The sequence below is a fragment of the Macrosteles quadrilineatus genome, unplaced genomic scaffold (genome assembly GCF_028750875.1).
Source record: "Macrosteles quadrilineatus isolate MER2022 unplaced genomic scaffold, UCM_ALF_1.0 Scaffold_8__2_contigs__length_117827958, whole genome shotgun sequence".
NCBI classification, from domain to species: Eukaryota; Metazoa; Arthropoda; class Insecta; order Hemiptera; family Cicadellidae; genus Macrosteles; species Macrosteles quadrilineatus.
Genome location: NW_026542601.1, coordinates 96,734,779 through 96,761,569, shown reverse-complemented (window position 1 = coordinate 96,761,569; position 26,791 = coordinate 96,734,779). Strand labels below are relative to the sequence as shown.

The following is a 26,791-nucleotide window of genomic DNA, read 5'->3' as shown; positions in this document are numbered from 1 at the left end:
TCAAATACTTGCTTGTAAACGTCAAACATCCAAAACAGAATAATTTTTGTCAGTTTCATTTGATCCCGTTGGAGACGTATTAGAGAAAAAATTTGATTTGATTTGAAGTAATACTCAAAACCTTCAACCAGTAAATAAACAAGTAAAATCACCTAATTCTCGCACTGTTCCAAAGGAAAGATGAAATTTTATCAGTCAAACTATAGTACTGTATGGTCAAGTTTCCATATAAATTAAGGTTTTCAAATTAAAACATACGTTTTTCAATCGTATTTTGAAGGAGGTCGGATCTTTAAGTCTGACTAAAGGTCCTGAGGTGTCTGAGCGAGATAAGAGTCCCTTGTACACTATGAACATAAAATATTGTAAATCAAAATAAACTGTAAAAATATTTAACCAAATTGATTTACCTGAGTGGGTTTCTCGTTTCTGCCGTGTCAACATGCACAACAAAAGTCTGGTTGGACGGGACGGTAAAAGAGGAAGGTTGCACAGTGTAACCAAACGCAGAAGAAGTTCTGAGCACCACTGGCTGATCACTGTTGTTGTACAGAGGCAAGTCCGAGGGTACGGCCAGGGTGGCTGGAGCACCGAAGAAGTAGGGCCTGAGAGTCGCAACCAAAGTCACAGGTGCCACAGGGTTCAGCTGGTACAAGTCAGTAGTGGCCAGAAGAAACTCTACTGTACCCTCTACAGGAATGATGGTATCTGGAAAACACATCAAGATTATTGTAAATGTGTCACAGGAACCATTTCATTTGTTAAAAGAAAAGTTAAAGAAGAACATAACTTTATAACTACGGATTCAGACCACTTTCTAAGGGCAATTAAACTGATGAACCGAGAAATAGTGTTAGCTATGTTGAATCCCATATTCTGAGCTCAGTATCTATTCAACACTTAAAGTACAAAAGAATTCTAAATATCTGCATACCTTTGATAGAAAATAATACTAGGAACATCTTAACTCGCTTGAGATCGAAAGACACATTTGACCACATGAAGCTTTTTACTGTGATTTGAAAACTTAAAAAATATATATTCTGGACATGATCATGTCCATTCACATATCTCGTTTAACATAGCCAGTATAGGGGAAAAAATAAATAGCATTTTAATGGAGCAAACACACAAACTTTCACATTTATAATATTAGTATGATAATATTAAAAAAGAAATGTATCCAAACAAATTTAAAAAAAATTAGAAAGAGTTTTTAATAAATTTAGTAATTAATACTTTGAAGAATTTTTTAGCTCCCTCAGTCGTTGGGATAGTTGACATTATCTTACTAGATTTATAATACAGTATGTATTTATTGTTTTTATAATAGTTCCTTATGTTGTGCTGTTTTAATCCGTGTGATTATTTATTGTACAATGTACATAAAAATTAATAAAGCTATTCGAATTGAAATAATAAATGGAAAATATAGAAAAACAAAACATGACTTAAGATTATGATATTATTCAGTCTCCATTTACCTGCAGGTTCAAGATGGGCAAAGATGGGAGGGATCTCACACAGCACAGGTTGTCTGACTATCTGACCTGGATCCACCATCACTGTCACTGTCTGCTTCTCTCTCCCTCCAAAATGGAACAGAACTTCCTCGTGGGTCACCTACAAAGTCATATATAGGTGACAAATACTAGACCAGGACTTGTTGCTACTAATTCCTCGCCTTAGTTGTTTGCAGAGACAAGCGGCTCTCAACATCAAAAAGCATTTGCTTGAAAGTCAACTCATAGTTTCCAACTCAGGTCTCCTTTAAACTCTTCTTGATAATGTACCTCAATATGACAAATTCCTCGATATACAATTTTTTTTAACACCCTGGAAATCTCCATAAGACACAATGCATATTTTACCTCTACATAACAAACAACCCATATTTACAATTTGGTCTTTACCTAGATAACGAACCCTCCACATTACTGTTTTTTAACACATCACAATTCCTTTGATGAAAATAAAATGGACAGATAGCATCAACATTTGCACTGAAAATTGTCTGCTCTGTTTTAAACTTCTGTCCATGTATGTCGTACTAGATTTCATTAGCTGGGAACTGATGACAACATAATGTATAGTAAACTGTGATTGGTTAATAACCTGATGAGTAACCATGGCGATTTGTTGAATGTATGGATGAAGATAAATCTAAGAAATAATAGAACAAAGAGAAAGAGTAAAAAAATTATTGATTGTTTTCATTATATCTTCTTATGAGTATTTTTCTAAAAATAGATTACCCTAACGTTTGATGTATGAATACAATTTTGAATTCCTAATAATTTCACCCTGAAAACGCCACAAGGCAGTTACTACGAGATCTTCATCACCAAGTCCTAAATTGTTTTGTTCACATTGTCCCACATAGCTAACTGTCAAGAAAGGACTAGCTCTCTAGTTTAGTTAATGGTAGAACTTTACATAGCATTCAAGATTCAACGTGTTAAGATTTTATTTTTAAAATACTACACATACCTTAGTTACCGTAAGCTTCAAGGGTACTGTAGAACGGCCCTCATTCTTCATCACGATTGTATGTTGATATTTGCCGTTATGTTGACATTCAGGGTTTGGTATCATTTCACCTTTGTGTTTGGTCAACAGAGACACCTAGACATAGTTAAGTTATAGTTGTACAGTGGAGTCCCGAAAATCCGAACTTCGGTAATCCGAAAGTCCGCTTAATCCAAAACCAAAAAATATATTTTTTAATTTAAAAAAATTTTGAAAATTTTTTGAATTTTTTTTTTAATTTTTTTCAAAATTTTTTGAATTTTTTTCGAAATTTTTTGAAGTTTTTTGGAAAGTTTTTGATTTTTTTTATTAAACTTTTGACACAGTTAGCTGTACCTCGTCAAAGTATTCTGTAGCGGCTGGGCGAGATAGACTTTTTTGTAGAGTATTTTAGTAAATTAATATTTCACCATTTTTGTTATTACTGTAACATTTTACATTTTCGTCCGCCAAATCACAAATGGATTTTACTAAGTGATAATGCTGCAGCCAATAGGTCTAGCCTTAAGTAATGTGAAAAACAATCCCGGGCTCGTGCCTGCGTCCGAAAAAAAGTAGTAAGAATTAGACAAAAAAATTTCAAAAAATAAAAAAAATTCAAAAAAAAATTCAAAAAAATTTTTAAAAAATTAAAAAAAATATAAAAAAAAACGTTTAATCCGAAATATTCGGTAATCCGAAATGGGCCCGGTCCCAACCATTTCGGACTAACGGGACTCTACTGTAGTTTGCTGAGATAAGATAGAAAATTACACAATCAAGAATTTCATATTAACAGATTCAGCTCGTACTAACATATAAAAGAATGTTAGTACTATACAACATAACACAATCTAGATTATTCCAGGCTTTACTCAGGTTTTGTTTTGACCCTTGCCCTGTCAAAAGATGTCTGGTGATCTTTCCCATTCCCCATGTACTCTTCAACCCTGCAATATGATCTCGCCATTTGCACTTTGTATTTGTTAATGTATAATATTTCCCCTTCTCTTTTTTTGTGACACACCTAAAGGTGAACTGAGAAGTTGAAAAATGTATACACACTGTTCTTGGTGCAACTACCGGTCACGTACGCAACAGCTGGCCAGCCACCAAGATTCTCGTTCGTCTATGGTCTAGACATAGCTTAAGTATAAAAGAAGGTACCAATTCTTACTTCTTTCCAATTTAAAAGTGTATTTTGGGCTCAGTGTGTCATATATCAGCTGATCATATAACATAATATCTGGCCCCCCCCCCCCCCCCGCTATGTTCATCCCCCAAGATGAAATAATATAAAGATGGTATGATAAGCACAAGGTACCAGTACTTATTTTATACATCTGTAGCCAAGTGGCCTGAGCCACTGCTTTTAAAACTAATAACAAGAATTTATTGAAACACAATCTGCAGAAGCATTAATTAATCTGGTTTTTACAAAGCAATAATATAAGTCCTTACCTTTGGAATCTCCGCTATAATTTTCCCAAATACGTTACTGCATTCTCTTGCTTGAGTCAGTGGATTTTTTCTTGTGACTTCAATCTTTATTTTTATAACTCCTCCGATCAAAGCTGCTATATTAATCTGCAACATGTAAGGTTTGATGTAACAAATTAGCTGATATAAATTTCAACTCTGTGCATATCTTACAAAATAATAAATTGCAATAAGCAGCAAACCTAGGTACTTGTTAAACCTAATTTTATTTATATATATTTAATAAAACATCCAATCAGTCAAAGGGAAATTTTCTGAGTCTGCAGGTTAGCTGTGGCGGAGTTGTTTGACTCATTAAATGAAGTTAAAGTTTAAGATTTTATAGTATCACACTATTTAACTAAATGAGATGAATTGTTGTAAACCTAGAAAGTAACCGTCGATTTCCATGGGTTTCGCCTGTTTTTGATAATAAAATAATTAAATATACTTAATCGCAAATAACTCAAAAACCTTTGGGTTTAGAAAAGAATGATAAATACCAAAAATGTGTATTTTTAGATAGACTACATTTTGTATATTTAGCTTTTTCCTGTATCTCTAATAATAAAGTCACTATAGCCAAAAATACAGAAAAATGCCGCCATTTTCCAATATGGCGGCCATAGCACAGCTTCAGTTTTAAGGGACTTTTAGTATGTTCAAAAGGAACGTACATCAAACATCTGTACCAAATTCCTTGCTTGTGCTATTTGTTTATGTTTATGGAATTTTTAGCTTATTTTTACTTTACTATGTAAGGACATTTATCTGGTGTTGGCTAATATTATAATGTTGAAACAATTTTGGTTGATGTGAGGAATACGTCATCAAACCTGCTGAAAGATTGGTGTTTGGTAAAAAGGTAAAATTGTGTTGTCAACATTAGTTCAGCAATTAAGTCAAGATGAATCATCTGTACGAAGGTAAAAATAACAATTAGGTAACGTTGAAAGATGTATTATAAGCTTCACTTGCAAGTTTGTGGTATGTAGATCAATTTATGATGACGACAAATAAGACTTATAAAACATTTATTAGAAATTCGACAAAATTACAAAATTTTTCAATAGGCATCGTCATGTCGATGTTTCGATGTTTCATGTCCCTGAGATAGGCCTGCACATTTAGGACTTTGTTTTATTGTTTACAAGAAAATGTCAACCGTAGGAAAAGCTACACACAAATACTTCTGTGACAAATGACCTCTCACACTGAAAACTCTACAATATATAAGCGCAATTAATAAACTCCAAGGAAAATAGTTTGATATACTTACAGTTAGAGTCTTTCTCTGGCCAGGGTATAGGATCATTTTAGGAACGGGAAAATGAACATAAGCTGCTGAGTCCTTCCTCTGGCCATCCACGTAACATGCCTTGCTGAAACTATACTCCGCCGGGTGAGAGAGTTCGTTGAACACATCAAAGTCCATTGACTGCGGAGTCATCACACATACACAGGCATCTTCATCCCCCTCGAAATCTTTAATAAAAACACTATGTTATGAAATTGACCTGTTAAACATGGTTAGGAAATCATACATATAATACAGCCTAACCTTAAATGCTGGGAGATTATTTCAAGGCAAAATCTTAAATTCTTCTAACAAGCCAGAGCTGGAAAAATCTCACTAAAACATCAATAAAGAGTAGAAAAAGTAATAATTATTACTGTTTATCAGCTACCATTGAAGGTAGCTCAGTGATAGCCTTGGGCGATTAGGGCAGGTGTCCACAGATGACAATCGCAGAAGGGCGTAGTGACCACAATTCTTTTAATTGTAGGTGCGGAAACGCAGCTCCCAGCAAGCACATATGAATCAATGGCAGTTGCGTCTATTGGTGTCCACGGACCCGACGTTTTGTCGGCGGTTGTTGAGAGGTGCGCTAGTGGTACCGACTCGCCGTGCATACCACTGTTCCCTAGCTTTTATGGTAGTTGCAGCCTGTTTCCCTCAGCATCTGAACAGTTTTCCTGTGTTCTGTCCCAGTTTTTGTGTGTGTATATTATAGTTGCTGTTATAATGGTTGAATTTGACACTCTATTACTTACAATGGGATGTGACCAGAACCGCCTGTGAACCTTTTCCAACTACAGATAATCCGACGTGTTAATATAATACTAAAGACAACTAATACATCTTGTTCGTCCATTGTAACTACAGGAGGCACACAGTACACAAAGGCGACTACAGTAGTACATTGCCTGTCTACGAAAGACTGAGGAATCGGTGTGTTGGTGGCAGCGGCAGTAGCAGAGCAGTAGCCACCACATACCACCACCGTAGACACCAGTGAGCGTGATTTGTGGTACGCACTTTTCACATTCCCGGTTGATAGCACCCACACACTACATGCGATAGTAGTCTGTCGACACCCGCCCTAAGCTAGACATTGCTATTTTGAGACTTTTCACGCTTGCCTATGACACTGATTACTGTGAGAGAATTTCACAATCTTAAGATCACCACACAAACCAGAAGGTCATGATGACGGGCCGTTATTGATACGATGAGTTTTTCTACATAAAAAAAACCAATACCGTTTTAAGATTTTAAATAAATGGATTTATGCATTACAAGGTAAGGTTTAAAATTATTCAAATGTGCTGACAATTTTCTATGAAACTCGAATTGTTGTAGCCTAAATAATTTACCAGTAACGTTGCAGACAGACATTGCCCCCGATTCATTCATTGGAGTGTCAAAGTTGGAGTATTGTAGAGCAGAATTGTCTCTTGTGGAAAAGCTAAGGTTCCCTTCAACTCCTTGGCAGAAGCTATTATCCCCTGTTGAAAATCATAACAGCATTTAAAAAATTGCAGAAAATTTTAAAACATATATACCTGCATTGAATCTAAAATACTTTATTAATACCATCCAAATATAAAACTGAATAAATGTTTTGGTGTCATTTATTTGCACTCTCAAGATAAGTATTGTGAGGAAACACTGTACAAATTCTTTATACAAAACAATGTATATGTGATAACAAAAGTACTTACCCTCAACTATAGATGAAATCCTGTTAGGTTTTGGTTTTATAGACTCATTAGGTTTGGTCTGGGCCTTAGTCTGTGAACCTAAAAAATATTGCAATTAATTGACTAACTTTCTTCACTGAAAAATTTTTATGGTACCAACGGCAGGTAATTCAAAAGAGCACTTATTACTATATTTTACCTGTTAAAAACCATATATGTTATTACCTGATCTTTATGTTTTGTTCTGAACATGTCACTTCAGATGGTTACTTCTTTAGACATATTCAGAATATTTCAGAATATTTAGACAGTCTTTAAAATATTTCTTTTATTCTAAACTTAGTACATTCAAACTTGGTAAGCACCAACTCACAAATTGTGAAATAACAGCTATTACAAATAATATCAATTTTAAATAGAAACAATCCAAACAACTTCTATTTAAAATTTCTTGCTTTACAAGTAGAAATCATGTTCACAAATGTTACATCTTAACAAAGACCAAAATTATACATACATGTGTTCAGTTCTTTTATCTAATAATTTTCTTTAGCCTTTACTTAGAACAGCTGATGATTTAAAAAAATGATTGATCCTACTGTACTTAAATAAACAAGATTGATTTCTGTTCTTCTTGAAAACATGACTTTTATTTTCTCTTTCTTAATTTTTTCATTAATTTACTCAAACACTCAACATTATTTAATGGTCCTTCGAGCCGGATATTACTTAAGCGATTTGGAATTACTTTCTTCTACTAAAACTCTTCATACATCAATATTTCCTCATTTTACTCATTGTTTTCTGTGCCTTTGAACTCTGTGAACTGAACTCTTATTTCCATATTGAAACTGTTAACCCACTCATTTACACTTTGTGAATTTTTTACATTTATCTCATCATCTTTGTACAATGGCATCTACAAATAGTGATTTTAAAATTGAAACTTATACACGACTCACATCTTTTATTAAAACTCGTCTCAACGAAATAAGAAACATCGTAGATCAACATGTTGAACAAGAAGAAACATTAACAGTTGTGCAACTCGAAGCCTTAAAGACTCTCATGCAAGAAACCCAGAAGAAGAAAGAAGACTTTGATTCTTATTTTTATCGAATTGTAAGTACATCAAGTGAAGATGATTTGAACATTGAAACTTTAGTTGAAGATGAAGACCAAATCAGTGAACTATTCATCCACATCACCAGCTACATTAAAGTGCTGCTTTCAAAAATTGGTTCTAACCCTTATTTGGCCAAGGTTAATTGCAGTTCAGCTCAACCTCATAAAACTACTGCAGTGCATGTAATCAACCCGAACTCATCAAGTCCAGCTCAACCTCAGAGAACAACTGCAATGAGTGTAACCAAACCGAACTCATCAAGTCCAGCTCAACCTCAGAGAACCACTACAATGAATGTAACCAACCCGAACTCATCAAGTCCAGCTCAATCTCCGAGAACAACTGCAATGAATGTAACCAACTCAAACTCATCAAGTCCAGCTCAACCTCCGAGAACAACTGCAATGAATGTAACCAACCCGAACTCATCAAGTCCAGCTCAACCTCCGAGAACCACTGCAACGAATGTAACCAAACCAAACCCATCAAGTGAGTTTCAAACAAAAGGCATCCAGCTTATACAACCTGAAACAAAACTCATCACGAGGTTGGTGGCAAACACTATGCCTAAGTTCGCAAACTCGAAAATTAGAAATACCACAGTGACAGTGACAAAACCTCAACCCATGAATACAGACACAACAGTGAGCTCAACTACATTGACAAGTGACAGTGCTACTATCCATCCTACCAACTTTGCTGTCATACCAAGTGACCGTGCTGTTATAAACCCTACTGATAAAACTGTCACCCATCCTACTGGCCGGGCTGCTATCCAAACGATAGACAGTGCTGCCGTTAACCCAACCCACAGTGCAACCACTACAGTAAAGACAGTCAAGCAATCCAGTCAAGTGGTTGTATCTTCCGATGGAGCTCTGACCAATAGCTACTCTTCATCACAAACTACAGAGGAAGCGCTCATCCTCCAATCTCAATTTGTTGAATTATTGAAACAAGAGTGCTTTGAATTGAAGAAATGTGTTATGAACTGTCAAGACTTGCTCACTTCTGTTACTCAATCTCATCATAAAACACCAAAGTTCCTTCAAAACTCTGATGCTCAACATTTCAAAGAGCTAGGACTTCGGTGGTCTCCAGCAACTGTTTTTAAGGTGTTTCCCAGCAAAGATGGTATAGGTTGAAAAGAGAAGTAGAAAAATGCAAACAGGTGCTATAGCCGGCCTACAACAAACTTTTGTGTTAAGTAATGTGTTTTGTTCTAAACTAACTGTTGAAGTGAGGACACTTCAAGGCCGGGAGTATGTTCAGTTCTTTTATCTAATAATTTTCTTTAGCCTTTACTTAGAACAGCTGATGATTTAAAAAAATGATTGATCCTACTGTACAAATAAACAAGATTGATTTCTGTTCTTCTTGAAAACATGACTTTTATTTTCTCTTTCTTAATTTTTTCATTAATTTACTCAAACACTCCACAACATATATTATAACCATATGAAGATGATTACAGTAGAGAGTCGAAAATCCGAACGTCAAAAATATGAACAGCTCCTGATGATTTTAAAATATTGAATTAGCGTAGAGACAACAGATGTTTTACAATTTCACGGGCCAAACAGTCGGCAACTGGCAGGGAAGTGTGTGAACGCGCCGAGCCAGTCTGTTTTGTTCATTTCCAATGTATAAGCTCTACATATTTTATTTCAAGAAACGAATTACAGTTATAACAAAAATACCTAAGTACAAAAATCATTATTTTATTTCATTGACTGTATCTTAGAACTGTATTTTTAATACTGTATGCCTAATTATGTGTCTATTAGGCATTTCTAGGCTATGTTTGAAAATCAAACAAATTGGTAATCTGAACTACCTACGGTCCCAATTGGTTCGGATTTTTTACTCTCTACTGTATAACAAATGTATGCACTAGTATAGCCAGAGCAATGGAGCAAGCTGGTCTAGTAGTAGAACGCGGGGCTTCAGAGCTCGAGGTACCGGGTTGAAATCCCGCCAATCACCAATGAATTTTTTCTATGATATAAAATACCGCAATCCTCTAGAATTAGCCTGAAGTAATGTGTAAAACAGTTCCAGGCTAGAATCTAGTGTCCTAAGATGTGAAGGTTGGATATAAAATTACAAGTTTTTGGGTGGGTTGAAAATAAAGTAAAATACACTGTTCTTATGATTATCTGTCCAGTCTTTCCTTACCCATAAGTTGATCAAGCACCTCCTTGTGATTGGCTCCATGTTGTAGCTTCTCCAGCAACTCTCCGATGTATGAAAGGCTCGGTACTGAAGTGTCCGCTTCATCTCCGTGTATGTTGGAGTACTGCTCTACTAGGGAGTGTGGCAGCCAGGGCGTATCTCTCACAGGCTCCTCGTCAACTATGAACGTAGACTTGTCTGTCATTAATACATTATGTTATTCATGTTACATTATGTTGTTCATTTTACATTATGTTGTTCAAATAATTTATAAATAAAAACCTTTTTTTTAAACAAAACGTTTCTAAACGCACTAAAAGTGGAAAATAATTTATAAATATGTGGAGAGTATAAGCACTTGTAAGATTTAAAACGAAAAACGTGGGGTGCATGCAATAGATAATTTACAATTACCTTCACCTATTGAACAAATGTATTATTATTAATTGCATGCACCCCACGTTTTTCGTTTTAAATCTTACAAGTATTTATACTCTCCACATATTTATAAATTATTTTCCACTTTTTAGTGAGTTTAAAAACGTTTTGTTTGAAAAAAAGGTTTTTATTTATAAATTATGTCCTACTTTTTAGTTATAGTGTATAAAGAATCTCTTGGGAGCATAACCTGTACTTCTTAATCTTAACCTCTGCTCGGGTCTGTCTTAGGGGAGGTACGATTGAGGCATTAGTTCAAAAATCCTCCGTGAACAGCGCTGTAGTAGAGAGCATTTTGGGCAATGAAGGTTTACTAATCGCAAAAATAGTTCTGTTCATAAAATAAAATTATAAATGCCTCAAATTCAATTTTATAATTTTTTTTTATAAAATTACTATCATAACCTAACCGAACTAACCAAACTTGCTGATAATGAAAATAATATAAAAAAAGTTTATTAATAGAAAAAATAATTCTGTCCATTAAATAAAACTAGAAATTGCTCAATTAAATTTGTATAATGACTTAATAATAAAATCAAACTGTCATAACCGAACCAAACCAACCAAACTTGCTGATAATTAAAAAACTTAGTCAAAAAGTTAGTGCCACCAGCGGGATTCGAACCCGGGACTCTTAGCATATCATCAAAGCACGCTAACCGTTAGACCACCGAGGCCGATGGCTGCAATCCGTATTGTTATGGTAATGGTGTTCCCTCAGCTAATGATAAGCCCACAGCTATCATCATAAGCTCATCTATACCTCCCCTGAGTAAATACCTGCTCTTCGAACTGTCAAATTTAAGCATAAACAGCTGACTTAAATTAATTGATATATTTACATTCTTTTAAAAAATGCCTGTTTCAGAGGCTTCTTCAGAAGTAGGCCTAGATGGTAGTTCATCTAGGCCTACTTCTGAAGAAGCCTCTGAAAGAGGCGAAATATCAAGTATTATTATGTGTGTGTTTTATGTGTTCTTTGACTCGTCTGCAACCTTTCATCAGGTGAGTTAGCTGTGTCCTCTCCATCCTATATATTTATTTAATTCTTTAAATAATGATTTACACGATTTTCTTGATTGTTATCACTGACAGCATTTTCAACCAAGGGAAGATTAAAAAACAAATGATGAAAATTTTAATGTATATGTACCTCTGTAAATAATTGCAACAATGAAAACGATAATTAAAGGTATACAGGTTGTAAATGTAAATGTGTGCATGTCATAAAGTATTGAACGTATGAATTTGCTGCATTTATTATTTACCGTCAGGGGGAGGCATGATGGGCCTCGGTTTTCCTGTTTTCTCCGGGCTCGTAGAGATCATTCCAAACTGGGGCCTTTGTGAGTCTCCGACACCATCCCCAGTCCCCAGACTTCCCAGTGGTCCACTGCCACTACGCAGAAAACCACTTATTGAAAGCTTCTCTCCCCCAACACTGCAAAAGGATAACTCTTAAACATATCTACTTCACCAGTCTCTAGACTTCCCAGTGGTCCACTACCACTTCGCAGAAAACCACTTATGGACAGTTTCTCACCACCAACACTGCACAAATACAGCTCTTAAACCTATCTACTTCACCAGTCTCTAGACATCCCAGTGGTTCTGCTAACACTGCACAGAAAACGACTGATGGACAGCTTCTTTCCACCAACATTGCAAAAATACAACTCTTAATCCTACCTACTTCACCAGTCTCTTGACATCCCAGTGGTCTAGAGACCTTTCACATAGTTCTCTGCGACCGGTTGGTAGCCAATTAACCTGTTGAAAGTGCATGGGATGTCTAGCTAATGCTCAAAAGATTTTTTTTACAATTATTTGAAAGCAGTAGTTTTGACTATTGATACAACTAGACATTCCATTCCCATGTTAAAGTTGCTGCCAGTTTTTTTAATCAAATTCGTTGTAGTTGATGTGAGCCCCTGACAGATTGCGCTGAACTAAATTACTAATTTCTGTTGAATACACAATGTTTTTTTACCAAGTCAAACTGATTGAACGACATATGAGGTAGCAACTGTTATAACCCATAAACTATGTCAGCAACAAAAAATAAGGTAGAAAATAGAATTTTACACACTAGCACATTCTTTGACTGGCTCACACAACTACATTATTTTTAAGAAAAAAATTGGCAACAGCTGGTCCATATAGATGGGAGGTCTTCTTCTGTATACAATAGTCAATGGCAGTGGTATATATTTGGCAACAAATAACAATATTCTTGGAAAATATCAATGTTAATTCCCTACTTCACAGAGGTGTTAGCGTCTCCATATATCCCCGAGAGAGAGCGTGCACTAGCTATGGAGAACTGTCTCTCATCTCTGTTCAATCTCTGACTCGCATCCTCTGTGAACTGGAAGTCTTCACTGTTCACACTGACGTTGGTGTAGCTTCCAAACGGGTTGGACCCCAAGCTGAATCTTTCTGACCTGAAACGCATGTACAGTTTACATAACGAGCAACTCTTGTTTATAAATAATAAGTGAGTCACTTTAATTTAAATACAGTGGAACTTGGTAATTGAAACTTAAAGAAGCCAGAAAAAAGTCATTCCACAAAAAAAAGAGTAAATAAACACTCAACAACCACTCAACTCTAATGTATTATGTTTTTGTCATAAATTTAACAAACCTCGAGTTTGAAGTAAGCCGAGGACTTGTGCTGTTTGAGTTTATTTCACTCAAAGGCTTCAGTGAACGTCTGGAAGAGGATCTTGACTTGTTGAGGTCAGTCTCTCCGTCTATAACAATTCAAACAAACAATACATTCATAACAATTTGAATAGTGTTTTTTTTCCTTTTGGGAACACTAACAAGAAACAGTAAAGTGGTCTCAAAAGAACCATAACAACTGGGGTAATACAGATAATAGAGATTATTGGATGGTCAACCCTATTTATTTATATAACCAGATCACTGTCTAACCAATCCATCTGCATAGAACAATAGTAGACCTCTCTCTTTTTTACCGTAGGGAAATTTGCTAAAACAATATAATGAATATAAATATCTGCTTCTTGCACTCAGGAATTACTGATAAACTTACGACACTAAAGCTGTTTTAGGGATAGCTCCAATATGGTGTTTGAGGTTTAATAAAACCCCTTTTATTATACTATCCCTCTAAAAAAACAATTGTAGGTACCAGAAACGGTAGTTGATTTGTTTCAAACATTTTTGGGGTTTCAAAATCATCTAATCTTTTAATAATGTATCCATCTGATTTATTACCTGTTTTATTCAGCATAAAAACCCCTGTTTGAAGGTCCTTGAACACCTAAAAAAAATACTGTACAACAGCTTATTGTCTTTGGGCCATATTCACTACACAACTTCAAACCGGTTTCCTATACCTGATTTAGAACTGAGGGAGGACAATCTCTTTGCTGTATTGTTCTTACTATCGCAGTTATCAGATGAGTATCCATGCAGAGTCCAATAATCGCTGCTGATTCGACCACTATGTTGGTTCTCTTTAGATTCGTATTTCGCTGCCAGTTTCTCTCTGTAACGTTCACTTGCTAGTGCACTGATATCCAAGCCATCCTCTGAAAGTAAAACAGCTGTTAGTCCTACTTTCTGTAATTGGAGATTTGTTCTGAGGTTTCTTCAAGTTTGGATAACAATCAGAACTATTCCATTAATGTTATAAAAATACTTATAGGCCTATGTGTGGTATGTTAAAGTCACTTTGTATTTATTAAACAACTGAAAGTATGTTGTAACTACCAGTTAAAATTATCTTGAAATAGGCTATTAATAATCGGTGTAACCCCGTTTGCTGAAATCCATCTTCAGTCCTGTACAGGATGAAAAGATTGTTTAATTTAAAAGAAAAGTCACCGTTGTGCGTAGTAAAAATTTGGCACATTATTTTATCGTCTGTATTGATTGTGATTGTGTGTTAGTTGAATTTGAAAATGCAATTGACATGATTATCCAGAGATGGGCTACAATCAAGGATTTTATAATGCTAATGGCAATGATTTGTACTGAAAGTTCCAATTGCTTGTGAACAATATGAATTAGCCTAATATTTTACAAAATAATAAATTGTTGACATAATTAATGCAACCAAATTGTAAGATTAACAGAACATTCAAAATTCACAGTTTAAAACAAATCAACAATTTTTTTTACACTTTTTACTAGCAAAATATTAAGAAGCCTAGTAATCAAAAGGGTGCTGGTTCTATCCTGAGAAAATTCAGAAGCTTTTTGATTATTCAAAACTAGACTCAGCTGTTCTTGATTTTGGGCTTTTATTTCAATAAATGATCATGGCTAAAGAACTAGCATGCTGATTTTAGCAAGTAAAAAAGCAGTCATTCAACATCCATCTTTGCCTTAAATTACACACTTTGTGTAAGCATTGTTTAAATCTAGTACAAGTATGATATAATAGTTTAATGTAAGGAGGTGAGGGGTCTAGTTGTGCACTCACTGAGCAAGCTTGTATTTAGGTTGAGCTTCTCTGCCAGCCTGATACTTAGGTCCTGGTTGATGTCGACTAGAGGTTCTCTTTGTGCATCTAGAACATCCACATCATGAACTCATTATCTATCAACATCAACTAACGCTAAATTATAAACAACAGCAAGCATAACGTGATTGATGAATGTTTAAGTGGTATGTGTCATACTAACACTCACACTAACAAGGTAGCTATTCTATGTGATTAGGTAGAACTAGGATTATGTGGTTATTGATGATTTTCTTCTAATGGTTGAAAAAAGCCACAATTTTATTCATCCACAGAATTACATTCAGTATAATTTACTGCTCTTCATAACTATGTACATGCAATGTAGACAGTGTAATTTTTTAACATGCAAAATATAAAAATACATGATCCACAATCCCAGCCGATCACTGTGATGGCTAAAGCTATGTTGCGAGGTTAGTGAGCGATACTCACAATATTCCTTCCACAGAAAGTCAAATTTGCTGTTTTTAGAAAATAGCCAAAAAGTAAGTTAAAATACTAAAAACAATTAACTTACTCAGGCTGCATGTTTTTAAGAAATTTACAACATAATATATCAAAATCTCTTCTGTGATTCTATATCTGGAGGAAATATCAGTTCAATCTTTTGTGACTTTTATTGGGTAACTTATCTATTATCATGGGTTTGAATTATCTTATTTTAGTTAGCTAAACTATATCCTTTTTCAAAATAGCTCCCAACGCATACCAAGCAAATTGAGTTTATTATGAGTAACTTATGTAAAACTGCAAAGTACGGTATATAACTCACCACACAGCAACTCTGAAGGTATAACTCCTAATGAGGAATTGGCAGAGCTAGCAATGCTCATCCTCTCATCCCCAATGGAAGTCAGGTCTTTAGTACTTTGGTACTTGGCAGGCAACTTTGCAGGAGTGTCATCCAAATAACTATGGACTTTTCTTGTACTTGGAGTCACAGTAGGTGTACTACATTGTTTTGGTGATTTGATATTTTTATTGTCTGTAACAAGTTCTTTTCCAGGACTAGTTACAGTGTGTTGTGTGCTCAGCAATTTTAAAGATGATTTATTTGCCACATTAGAATCTGAGCTTCTGGGAATATTCCTTTTCTTCGTTTTTGAATCAGTTTGTTTTAAGGTGATTGCTTTGTTGTTCTTGCTCAAATTTGGAACAGTAGGCACTCTAAATATGTTGTTACTGTTAAATCCTTCATCAGTCAGCTTCAACGCCTGTCCAGGATCTGTCTTCATGTGTTTCTCGCTTATTTGCATCAATTCCTGTTTCTGGGTTGCGCTTAAACCACCAGAGGAACTTCTGCAACATAAACGTTTATTTTAAAACATTTTAACAAGATTTTTGCCCCGAGAACCCCTAACTTAGTAGTACGAGTAATTTTTGGGGTTTTAAATGGAAAAAGCCATACCTGGTTGGTCAGTTAATTGAGCACCTACAACACTTATTCAAATTTACATTTCAAAAACTACGTCGTATGGAGGTTGAGATCATGAGAAATTTGTCTTATATAGATGTCTTATCGAGGAATTTGTTTTACCCAGTTTCGTACTAACGAGGTTCGACTGTACAGTCAAATAAACAGTTAAATAAAATAACCGTCAAATAAATAGCTTGTACAGTTTAACAATTTGATGAGTTATAGTTTTATATTAAACTAATTTTGTCATTTATTTAAAAGTAAAGCAGTATTAGTTTTGTTAAATCTCTGATTGGCTGTTCATTGTTTGATCCCATGTATAGATAATCAGAGTGCCTACGTCACAACCGAGCATATAAAAATGGTTGGACCACGTGGCCCGGTTTCAGTTGGTCAGTAGTTGTCATGTATAATGTGAAATTGCTTTGTGCACAAATTACCCTTTATGGTCAAGTCCTAGTTATAATTTTATTATATTTATTATAGTACGGAGGGTGCATCAGTGGTCTTTTATTTAATAATTTTTATTTTTATGTAACTATTATAATTTGGCCCTACAGGCGATTAAAAATATATTTTGTTTTCAGGGTTCAGCTACCAGTGAGGAATGAATAAATAAATTGGAATGAAATCAAGAGAGAGTTTAACTTATTACTTAATTACAAGAGTATTATTTAAAACCTCCATATTATTAAATTACAAATTATCTACAATCTCAATTGAAAAACATTATAAAATTTGCACTGATTTGGAAATACATTCTAAAGTAAAATGGTACAACAGATTAACAGCAATACCCATTGCTTGATTCAACGTAATCCGGAGGTTAACTTCTGAAATGAAATATAAAACAATATACAACAAGTGTTTGAAAAAGTTTCTAATAAGTAGTAAAAACCTTTGAAACTGTTACTTTAAATATAAATGTTGTAAAAACCCCATCCATCTACTGTATCTGTTCAAATAAAGAGGCATAGTTAAATCCTACTAATATTATAAATGAGAAAGTTTGGATGTATGGATGTATGGATGTATGGATGTATGGATGTATGTTTGTGACAAGTGAACGCGAAAAATACTGGTCGGATTGGGCTGAAATTTGGCATGATGATAGCTCACATTCCCGATTAACATATAGGCATATTCTTATTTCAAAAATCCTTTCGGGCTCCGCCCCAGTGGCTCTGGAGTTTCCCATGTTAACCTTATGAGAAATGGAATTATTGAATCTTAACAGCTGTTTCAACTAAACAAGTTGGTTCTGTTCTATGATGTTCAATAGCATTAAAGTTCCAAGGATTACCAACAGGGTGCAGCACTATTATTTCTTTTACATTTATGACAACAGCTAATTTGCAACCAAAAGGTGAGTGAGCGGAGCGAACGAACTTCAACCTGGAGGCGATCGAGTTAGCGTAGCGAACGAGCTAACCTGAAGGCAAGTGAGCGCAGCGAACGAGCTCCAACCTAAAGGTGAGTGAGCGTAGCGAACGAGCTCCAACCTAAAGGTGAGTGAGCGTAGCGAACAAACTTCAACCAGGACGTGATTGAGCCATGCGAACGAGATAATCTTTAAAATTAAGAAGTTAAACGGGGCAAAGCCCGCGGGTTACAGCTAGTATAACATATATTTAAATGTAATAATAATTAATTTGGATAGTGAAAAATAATAAAAACACTTACGGGTTACAAAACGCCTCAACTTCTGCATAAAAGTCTCTTGCTTGTTGGCATAAGTCATCATCTCCAATCAAAGAGCGACTGAAACCAGTTTTTAATTGAGATTACATCATCATATTTGCCTTTAAAAATTGTTAATCAACTTTGTTTATAGTTTATAGTTTTAATAGGTAACTATGTTTATCTAGGCCTATTTTCATTAGGTTGGAACCTAAAAAAATGAAGCATTGGGCACTGAGCACACAGGTTAATCCTCAAGCTTTACAAGCTTTAGGCTACATATAGCTGGAACTGGAAACAAGGACACAACAGCTTTCCAAGGTCAAACTTTTGCCCTATGATTCTTAGAACATGCAATTACTGTAAACGTATTTGATAACTTAGTTATATCTTATTTCAGCGAATTTCCCATATATGGAATAAGCTATTATCGTAGGTCTCGTGGTAATACCTGGACCCGGGACCTATTTACTTACATTTTGTTTTGATGTCACCAGAGGCCAAAAACACCATCCATTAACATTCATTTATATTCATATACCCATTAAATTAAATACAATAATACAAATTAAAAAGAATCTATCTAAATTATTATTACGCTACCTACATGAAACTTTCTGAACAATAAGGCTTTTTTGTTTTAAGATTTAACCCCACATATTATAAAAAAAAAGTAAAAAAGTCTAAAAAGTGAAAAAAAGTGAAAAGTAAAAAAGTGTAAAAAGTCTAGGTTTGACTTAAAACCGAACATTGGACTGGACTGACGCGGTGGTAAGCACTTGTAAAAGAGTGTTTGCCGCTGTGCACACACTGAAGGAGATGCAACGACTTCTACCTTTTCACATTAAACTCTTACTGGTCAAATCACTCGTGTTTCCACACTTCAACTACTGCAACACTGTGGTTAATGATATGACTGTGGTTTTGGCAACAAAATTACAACGAGTACAAAATTATTGTGTTCGATTCTTGTTCAATCTTAGGCGTGATGACCATGTCACACCCTATTACATTAATGAATCAATTTTGAAATTAGAAGACATCAGAAAAATACGAATACTTTTTATTACTCATTCGGCCATCAATCTTGGAATTCCAAATTATCTTGCAAAGAATTTTAAATTTTTGAATGAAAGAGGCGCAAGGGATACCCGCTCTGGCTCGTCCACGCTTCGCATTCCTCATCACAGAACAACTGTTTATAACAAATCATTTTTAGTAACAGCATGCAACCTATGGAACTCCATACCTTTTCACATTAAATCCATAGAAAACCGATCCCGACTGATGGTGACGCTGAAAGGATATTACCTTGACCGGATGGCCGTGGCTTGGCGGGATGGCGTGCGTTAGGCCTAGATGCAACAGAGGGTGTATGTGTGTGTGTGTCAATGTATGTTATGGAAGATTAAATAAATTATGATTATTTTATAACTTGTTTTGTTACAAACTGTGTTGTATTTTTTGTTAATATTTTGTTGTTATCATTAGTTTTTTAGAGGTTAACTGTAAGAAAGGACCATGAGGTCCTAAGCCTCAATAAAGAAGGATTTTCATTTCATTTCATTATGGTACCAAAATGTTCGTCTAGGTGTGTAGATTTGCAAACTGACCTTATACATTTTTGAAAAAGTCCCTTGGGCTCTACCCCAGTGGCTTTTAAAATTCCCATGTTATCCTTATGACAAACGTTTACATTATGATCAGCTGGATAATTTAATTGCCGTTAATATTTTAGTTCCAATTTAAGGAAACATGTGCTACAAACATTTACTGACTTGGTTGAAGTGAAATATTTACTACAATAGAGAGTCGAAAATCTGAATGTCAAAAATCCGAACCGCTCAAAACTGAGGGTTTTAAAATATTGAATTAGCACAGAGACAACAGATGTTTTACAATTTCACAGGCCAAACAGTAGGCGCCTGGCAAGGAAATGAGTGAACGCGAAGTACAAAAATCATTATTTTTATTTCATTCACATAGGGCTGGATTAACGAGATCCTACTGTACATAAGTTATTTTTTACCTTTTGGTCGCAGTGGAGGCAGCTTGAGGCAAAGGTGTGCTCAATATAGTCATATCAGACATTGCACCAGGAACTGAGAACGTTGAACAGTCTGTTTTGTCTTCCTCCATTGCTTGATGAATCAATTAGCCTACCGTACCTAAAAATGTATTTTGAGGTAAGAAATTAAGGATCCAAACTATGTTTAAGGACATATTTTAAAAATACTTAGTGTTTCTATTTCTATTCAACAGGTATTGTTTTTTAACTTAGATGAATAGGGACAACTATTAATGTGACCGTCGTTGGATGTAGCCTAACGTTATTGTTACCTGTGAAGTAGGATTATCCTAACCTACAACAACCCATTATAGTTTACAATATTAGTTTTATTGTTATAAGGGATACAAAAAAGCGGTGGCTCTGGAGCTGGCCTCTGCTGAGAAATGATTCAAGAACAACAATGCAGACTTCAGCTAAATGTCAATAAGACTCAAACCATCATATCTGCACTCTGCTTTTTGGGTAGGACTTTGCCTACTGACAGTGTACCTTGAATAAAAAATCTTGGCTTTGTAATGATAGACGGCTTAATTAACAGCACCATACTGAAGAGATCACAAAAAACTCTAGAGGGCAGTCTCTTTACTTTGCAAACTGAACAGACTGCCTGAATCGTATCTGTTGACCATCTAGTACGGCCTTTTCCATAGCCATTAGTTACGGCATACTGCCTGGGGTCACTCCCCGAACTGTGAGGCAGTGGTGAGGTTGCAGAAGGCAGCCCTGCGTTTCATAACATCGAGTGCCTGGCGTGAACATAGCAGGCCTATCTTCAGAAGCTTAGGCGTTGTTCATTCTATCCTCCTTGGTGCATGTCAAGAAGAACTTAAGTGAGTTCACTACCAGAAGCGATGTCCACCACTACGCTACACGTAGCTGTACCAAGATTTACCTAGATACCACCTAACTAGCACCCAACATGTTGCCCCGCCATGGCATGGAAGCTGTTCAATAAGTGCTGAAGAGCTTGAGAAACCTCAAGACCAGGAAATTTGAGAGAACGATGTTTTGAAAGAACAACTTACTCAGTCGGCCTATTTCTCCATTAAGTAGTTCCTTGAAGACAATTTAAATAGCAAGTAACCGACTCTCCCTCCACTCCACCCGCCAAGTTGTGAGTTGACCTATTTTTGTACATATTTATTATTATTATTTATTAATTACTGGCGCAGTTAATGCAGCTAACCTGGTCAAAAACGAACTTGACATATGGTATCAAGGTATTAAGTAGCCTAGCTTGATTCTTATCTTACTGTAACTCAGGGTCTAAGCTCAAATTAGTCTAAAAATGAAAAATTGTACTTGCAAGCTCAACTTCTTGCAATAACCTGACTAATTACAATGTGGAAGGGATCTGGGGACCAAAATTGGGAGTCCTGTGGAATTGGCAAGAAAAATTGGACTGCACATGCACCACACAAACCCTAAGTTGAGCCTAATTGTGATATAAATACAACAAAATGGGCAGACATTATATCAGTAGGCTGTATAGAGCCTACCTAAGTTAAGTTGACTAAGACTACGTCAACCTAAGTTAAGTAGGCCTATGTCTATTTTTATTGTTAGGCTATAGCTTATATTGCTTTTGTTGACTTAAAATTTTTATAGGCTAATAACTTAGCCCTACCTAGTTCAGTTACAATCAATGATTGTAGCTTAAAGGTACAATAGGAGGGATCCTATATATTAGGCCTAACTCTCAATGTTGTCTGTGAATAAGAATAGCCACAGGAAGGATTCTTGGCCCTCTGCCCTTCATCATTCACATAAATGCCATGTACCTGAATGGAAAGACCCTTCTTTTTGACATTGACTCAACCCGAAAGACGAAAATTGAAAAGGCAGTACAAAGCGCCATGCGGCGCTGCTTTGCCTCGCCTTGCAAAGATACAGGCTGAGTAAAACACAGGAAATCTTTTCCAATTGCAGCCATAAAACTGTCTCAACTCTCGCTGACGTGAAAAACGTCCCAAAATCAAATTTCAAGAATCACATCAAACATGAGCTCTTAGAATGGTCAGTAAATATATGTTACCCCCTGAAAGATTTTCCACTATTCACGGGAAAGAAATAGCCAAAAGGCTAAGTATCTAACACAGTCAATCCCACAAGGTGGGTCAAAGACGAAGACATCCGGAAGTAGGGGAAGTATCAAGAAGGTAAACCAATATGATGGTAAGAAATAATAGTTACAGTAACTTAGTCAGAGCTCAGTGTAGACTATAGTTAGGGATGTTGCGATACTATCAATACTTAGTAGGTATCGATACTTTTATTGCGATATCGCTTTATATCGCTCAACACAGTAGGCTATATCTAGCCTACTGCTGGTATCGTATCGGTATCGGTTGTTCCGATATTTACTTGGTATCGATACCAAGAGGCCAGTATCGTATCGTAAGTATCGGAAGGAAATATCTGAGTCAAACGGCCCAGCTCGTGCCTTCTGAGCGGTTATTTTCCAAGGCTGGAGCAACAGTGACCCAAAAAAGAAACAGTGTTTCACCCAAATATTTAGTATTTTTGTCTAGCTTGAAGTAAAACTTGAGGGTTTAGTAGCAAAGAATTATTTTCATTACCGTACAACCCAATGTTAGCATTTATAGCAACGTTGTGTTAAGCAAATAAATAGGTACTTTCCTGTTAGCCTAAAGGGAACATTTATTAACTTATTATCGATGATTTTTTCGATACCTTATCAATATTTTTGTTTTCCTTTACAATCCATTACAAATTGACAACTGGTCTTATTTAGGCTAAAATATAACTTAATCTATTATATGGATTAAGAAATGAAACTGTTCTAAGCTAACCTAACATAACCAACCAAACTTGCTGGACCATTTAAAAATTCTGTTTGATAACAGAAAAGGTAAGTTAAACGGAATTTTTAAATGTTACAGCAAGTTTGGTTAGTTAGGCCTATGTTAGGGCCTAGTTTTTAAGTTTAGAACAGTTTTTTTCCAATATTTTTTAAAATTATTGTTTGTTGATATTGAACATTATTTAATCATCGTTAACGATCTGTCTTCAGCATCTGGATCTAGCGAATTGGTTCAGTATGCTGATGATACGACTCTCTGTTGCAGTGCCAACAATCTTCCAAATCTAGAAATCAAAACTTTTGTAGATCTAAATTCATGTGTTCAATTTTTTGAAAACATCAATTTGAAAATAAATTCTCAAAAAACAAATTTCATCCGTTTTTACAGGCACGGTGAACCAAGTGAGACTGTAACGGTCATGATTGATGACTCACAAATTGAACAAGTAAATTCTTTTAGGTTTCTGGGCATCACCATTGACCGGGGGCTCACTTGGAGTAACCACCTTGACAACGTCTGCACGAGGGTATCTTCAGGCTGTTTTGCCTTAAGAGTCCTCTCAAAATTTTGTCCAGAAAATGTCTTGCTAATGGCCTACTTTGGCCTTATTTACCCCCATCTTTCTTATGGAATTGCAATTTGGGGTGGATGTGCAGAAGCGGACTTCCACAGGTTGTTCCGTCTTCAAAAGAGAGCACTCAGAATAGTGGCTAAACTACAGGTGAGAGAGTCTTGTAGGACCGTCTTCAGGGAGCTAGGCCTGCTTACTCTTGCCTCTCTGTACATCTTGGAAGCTGCCACGTTTTCCAAATTTAAATGCAGCCTAACACAAGGCCAGGACATTCACTCCTATTCAACTAGAGGCAGAGAACAATATAGGTTGGCCCAAAACAGGTCCCGTGCAGCCTCAAGCTTGCCCTCTCAGACGGGGGTGAGATTTTTGAATAGTCTTCCTGAACAGATAAGGAAAGAAAGGAACGAAAAACGGTTCAAACGGATTTTGAAAAGATATCTGATTAATAAAGAATATTACACTGTGGGTGAGTTTTTTGACACAAATGAGTAGATGGTGTTCGGCTGCTCTGAGGTTTTCAATCAATCAAATGACAAGTTCTGTGTAATTTTTTAATCATTTGTATTATTAATTGTTTTATGATGTTGTATTTATTTGTCTTGCCGCTTGTTATGCCTGTATTAAATGTTGACGGATGCCATGCAATTTTATATTTGTTTCACGGCAATAAAGATATTATTATTATTATTATTATCGTAGTTGTCAGCTGAACAACAGATTCAATTCGTTAATATCTAAAGTTAAGTAGGCCTATAGAGAAAAAAATCATCGATAATAATGAATGTTCCCTTTAACAGGAAAGTAACTTACCAGCAATAAGGCTAAAATGAAACCATGGACTATTTAACATAAAATAAAACTAATGAAGATGACATAATAAACTAATAAAAATTTTATCTAGGCCTATTAAAAAGATAAAATTGAAAACAAATGTTGGCTGTGTTTGGTTATTTGTTAGCCTATCAACTTAATTACATAATTAGGCCTAGGTAGTTCTTAGCAGCTTGAATCCTATATTGGCTGTACTGTACTGGAGCGAGTAAACTTTAATCGAAGCTCAGTGAATCAGAATATGACGTAACTGGTATCGATACCAATGGATACGATCCTACTGAACCAGTAACTTACTTATCGATACTATTTTGCGATGCGGTATTGATACCAAATATCGGAAAGACAGTGGTTGGCCTATCGCAACAACCCTAACTATAGTACCCCAGGCCTAATTATCAGGCTCTAGTCCTACAGTCAAAATTGTTTTTTTTTTTTTTTAGTTGTAGGTTTAAGTTAACTTAACTCCTAAACTCCTAGCCTACCTATATACTTTAACTTAACATTGCCCAGGCCTTACATTATCCTTATACCTATGAAACATGTTAAGTTTTTCGCAGTTTTCATGATAAAACATGAATTTATTAGGCCTAGTGCTTGTTTAAACATAAATGCCGGTTTTAACAGTTACATTGAAATTTGAAACACGAACAAATAGTCTACCCTATTTGTGTAGGATCTAAGTTAAGTTATAACTGAATGCTTACTCTTATTCAGAAGCGACAACACCAGTACAATAAATACAACACAAAAACTAGTTTAACTTAGAAGTTTATAACGGGTTATTAGTTAAAACAATTATATTCACTTTGCCACCAAATGGAAAACGATTCAACTTCAACAATCAACGATTCAACCCTGCCTGCCATGCCACCGAAATCTTAATCTTCACTTCAATCTTCACTTCACAGCACAATCACAAATCACCAATTTTCAAATTCTGTTTTGTTTCATTTTTTGTTGTTGTGATTATAAAAAAGGCCTTCATAGTTCATCGTCAGTCTAATCATTTGAGCCATGGAACCCCGTTGTAACCACGTAGTAACGAATCGACAAGACGATTACCTAATGTAGTGTATAATAAAAGGTTCGGCTTGCAAACTTGAAATACAGTATATCGAAACTCGAAACCACGAGAAGGAATATTCAAAGAGAAAATAGTAGTTCTTTTTCTGTTCTAATATTTGTGGATGAAATTTGCCATAAGTTACACGTTTGTTTTAGCGAATTTCCCTATAGGGAAGTAGCTATTCCGTAGGTGGCACGGTAAGACTTAGGCCCGGGACCGATTTACTTTTTTATTTTGATAATAGATTTATATATGACTATGACATCATTGTCGAAACTAGTGGTTGTTTAATCAAATGAGTTAAAAAAAATGGTACTTAGTTTTTAACAATGCATTTGTATATCAAAATAGTAGCCCAATCACTACAGTTTTCATAATATAAATAAACGTCCGCCGTGAACGCGATAACTTGAGTAGGTACCGTAATTTTTGTCCGATTTTGATGAAATTTTGGTTGAAGGTGTTTAAGGCGGGATAAACTTGAATGAGTATGGGAACGGTGTTTTACGGGGGTTTTATGGGGTAAAAAATTATTTTTCTCAATTTTCACCCTCAAAACCCCTAAATTTCCTAATATCTCTCTAGATATTTTAAAGAGATTAAAAAAACAAATAATTTAGTATATCAAAGTGTTTTTGTACGGTTATTGGTAACGGAGAAAATTCAAAAAATTGTAAATTTAAAATTCCCATGTTATTTATGGAGAATATTGTAAAATGTTGATGTAGTTTGGTTGTTTTTGGATATATTTTGATCAAACTTGGCAAATTTATTTATTGTCTATACTAAGCTATTAATATTTTACTAAAAAATGCATGGTATTAGTTTCCTTGTAGCGGCAAACCTAGGTACTCTTTAAACCTAATGTTATTTAAATAAATTGAATTGAAAATCAATTCAGACAAATGTAAATTCGCTTAGTCGGCAGGTTTGCTGCGGCGGAGGTATTTATTTTTAGACCCCAAAGTGAAAAATAAAACCATTAGAACGAAGATATACTAACCAACACGAGTAGTATGTTAAATAAATATGCCTCTATGGACCACATATTTGTCACATATTTGTGTTGAAATATTGATCTTGATCAAAAATAGAAAACTCTACTTGCCT

General features: G+C 35.3%; 1 protein-coding gene across 3 annotated transcripts in view; it reads right to left on the bottom strand.

Moving 5' to 3' along the window:
- Positions 1–25,455, bottom strand: part of LOC129001462 (uncharacterized) — a 36,036-nt gene extending 10,581 nt beyond the window's left edge. The window contains exons 1-17 of one of the 3 annotated variants that reach the window (XM_054428756.1): positions 25,320–25,455; positions 20,341–20,479; positions 18,315–18,392; positions 15,987–16,513; positions 15,173–15,259; positions 14,082–14,276; positions 13,361–13,469; positions 12,976–13,158; positions 11,983–12,155; positions 10,277–10,471; positions 6,994–7,071; positions 6,646–6,777; positions 5,267–5,472; positions 3,970–4,095; positions 2,491–2,625; positions 1,485–1,623; positions 411–708 (exon numbers count right to left, since the gene is read on the bottom strand). In XM_054428756.1, the coding sequence (XP_054284731.1) occupies positions 411–708; positions 1,485–1,623; positions 2,491–2,625; positions 3,970–4,095; positions 5,267–5,472; positions 6,646–6,777; positions 6,994–7,071; positions 10,277–10,471; positions 11,983–12,155; positions 12,976–13,158; positions 13,361–13,469; positions 14,082–14,276; positions 15,173–15,259; positions 15,987–16,513; positions 18,315–18,392; positions 20,341–20,450 (2,771 nt within the window). In that variant the 5' untranslated portion in view covers positions 20,451–20,479; positions 25,320–25,455. The remainder of the gene's footprint in view (positions 1–410; positions 709–1,484; positions 1,624–2,490; positions 2,626–3,969; positions 4,096–5,266; positions 5,473–6,645; positions 6,778–6,993; positions 7,072–10,276; positions 10,472–11,982; positions 12,156–12,975; positions 13,159–13,360; positions 13,470–14,081; positions 14,277–15,172; positions 15,260–15,986; positions 16,514–18,314; positions 18,393–20,340; positions 20,480–25,319) is intronic. The other 2 variants (XM_054428757.1, XM_054428759.1) reach the window with 2 other exon arrangements.
- Positions 25,456–26,791: the final 1,336 nt, after the last annotated feature.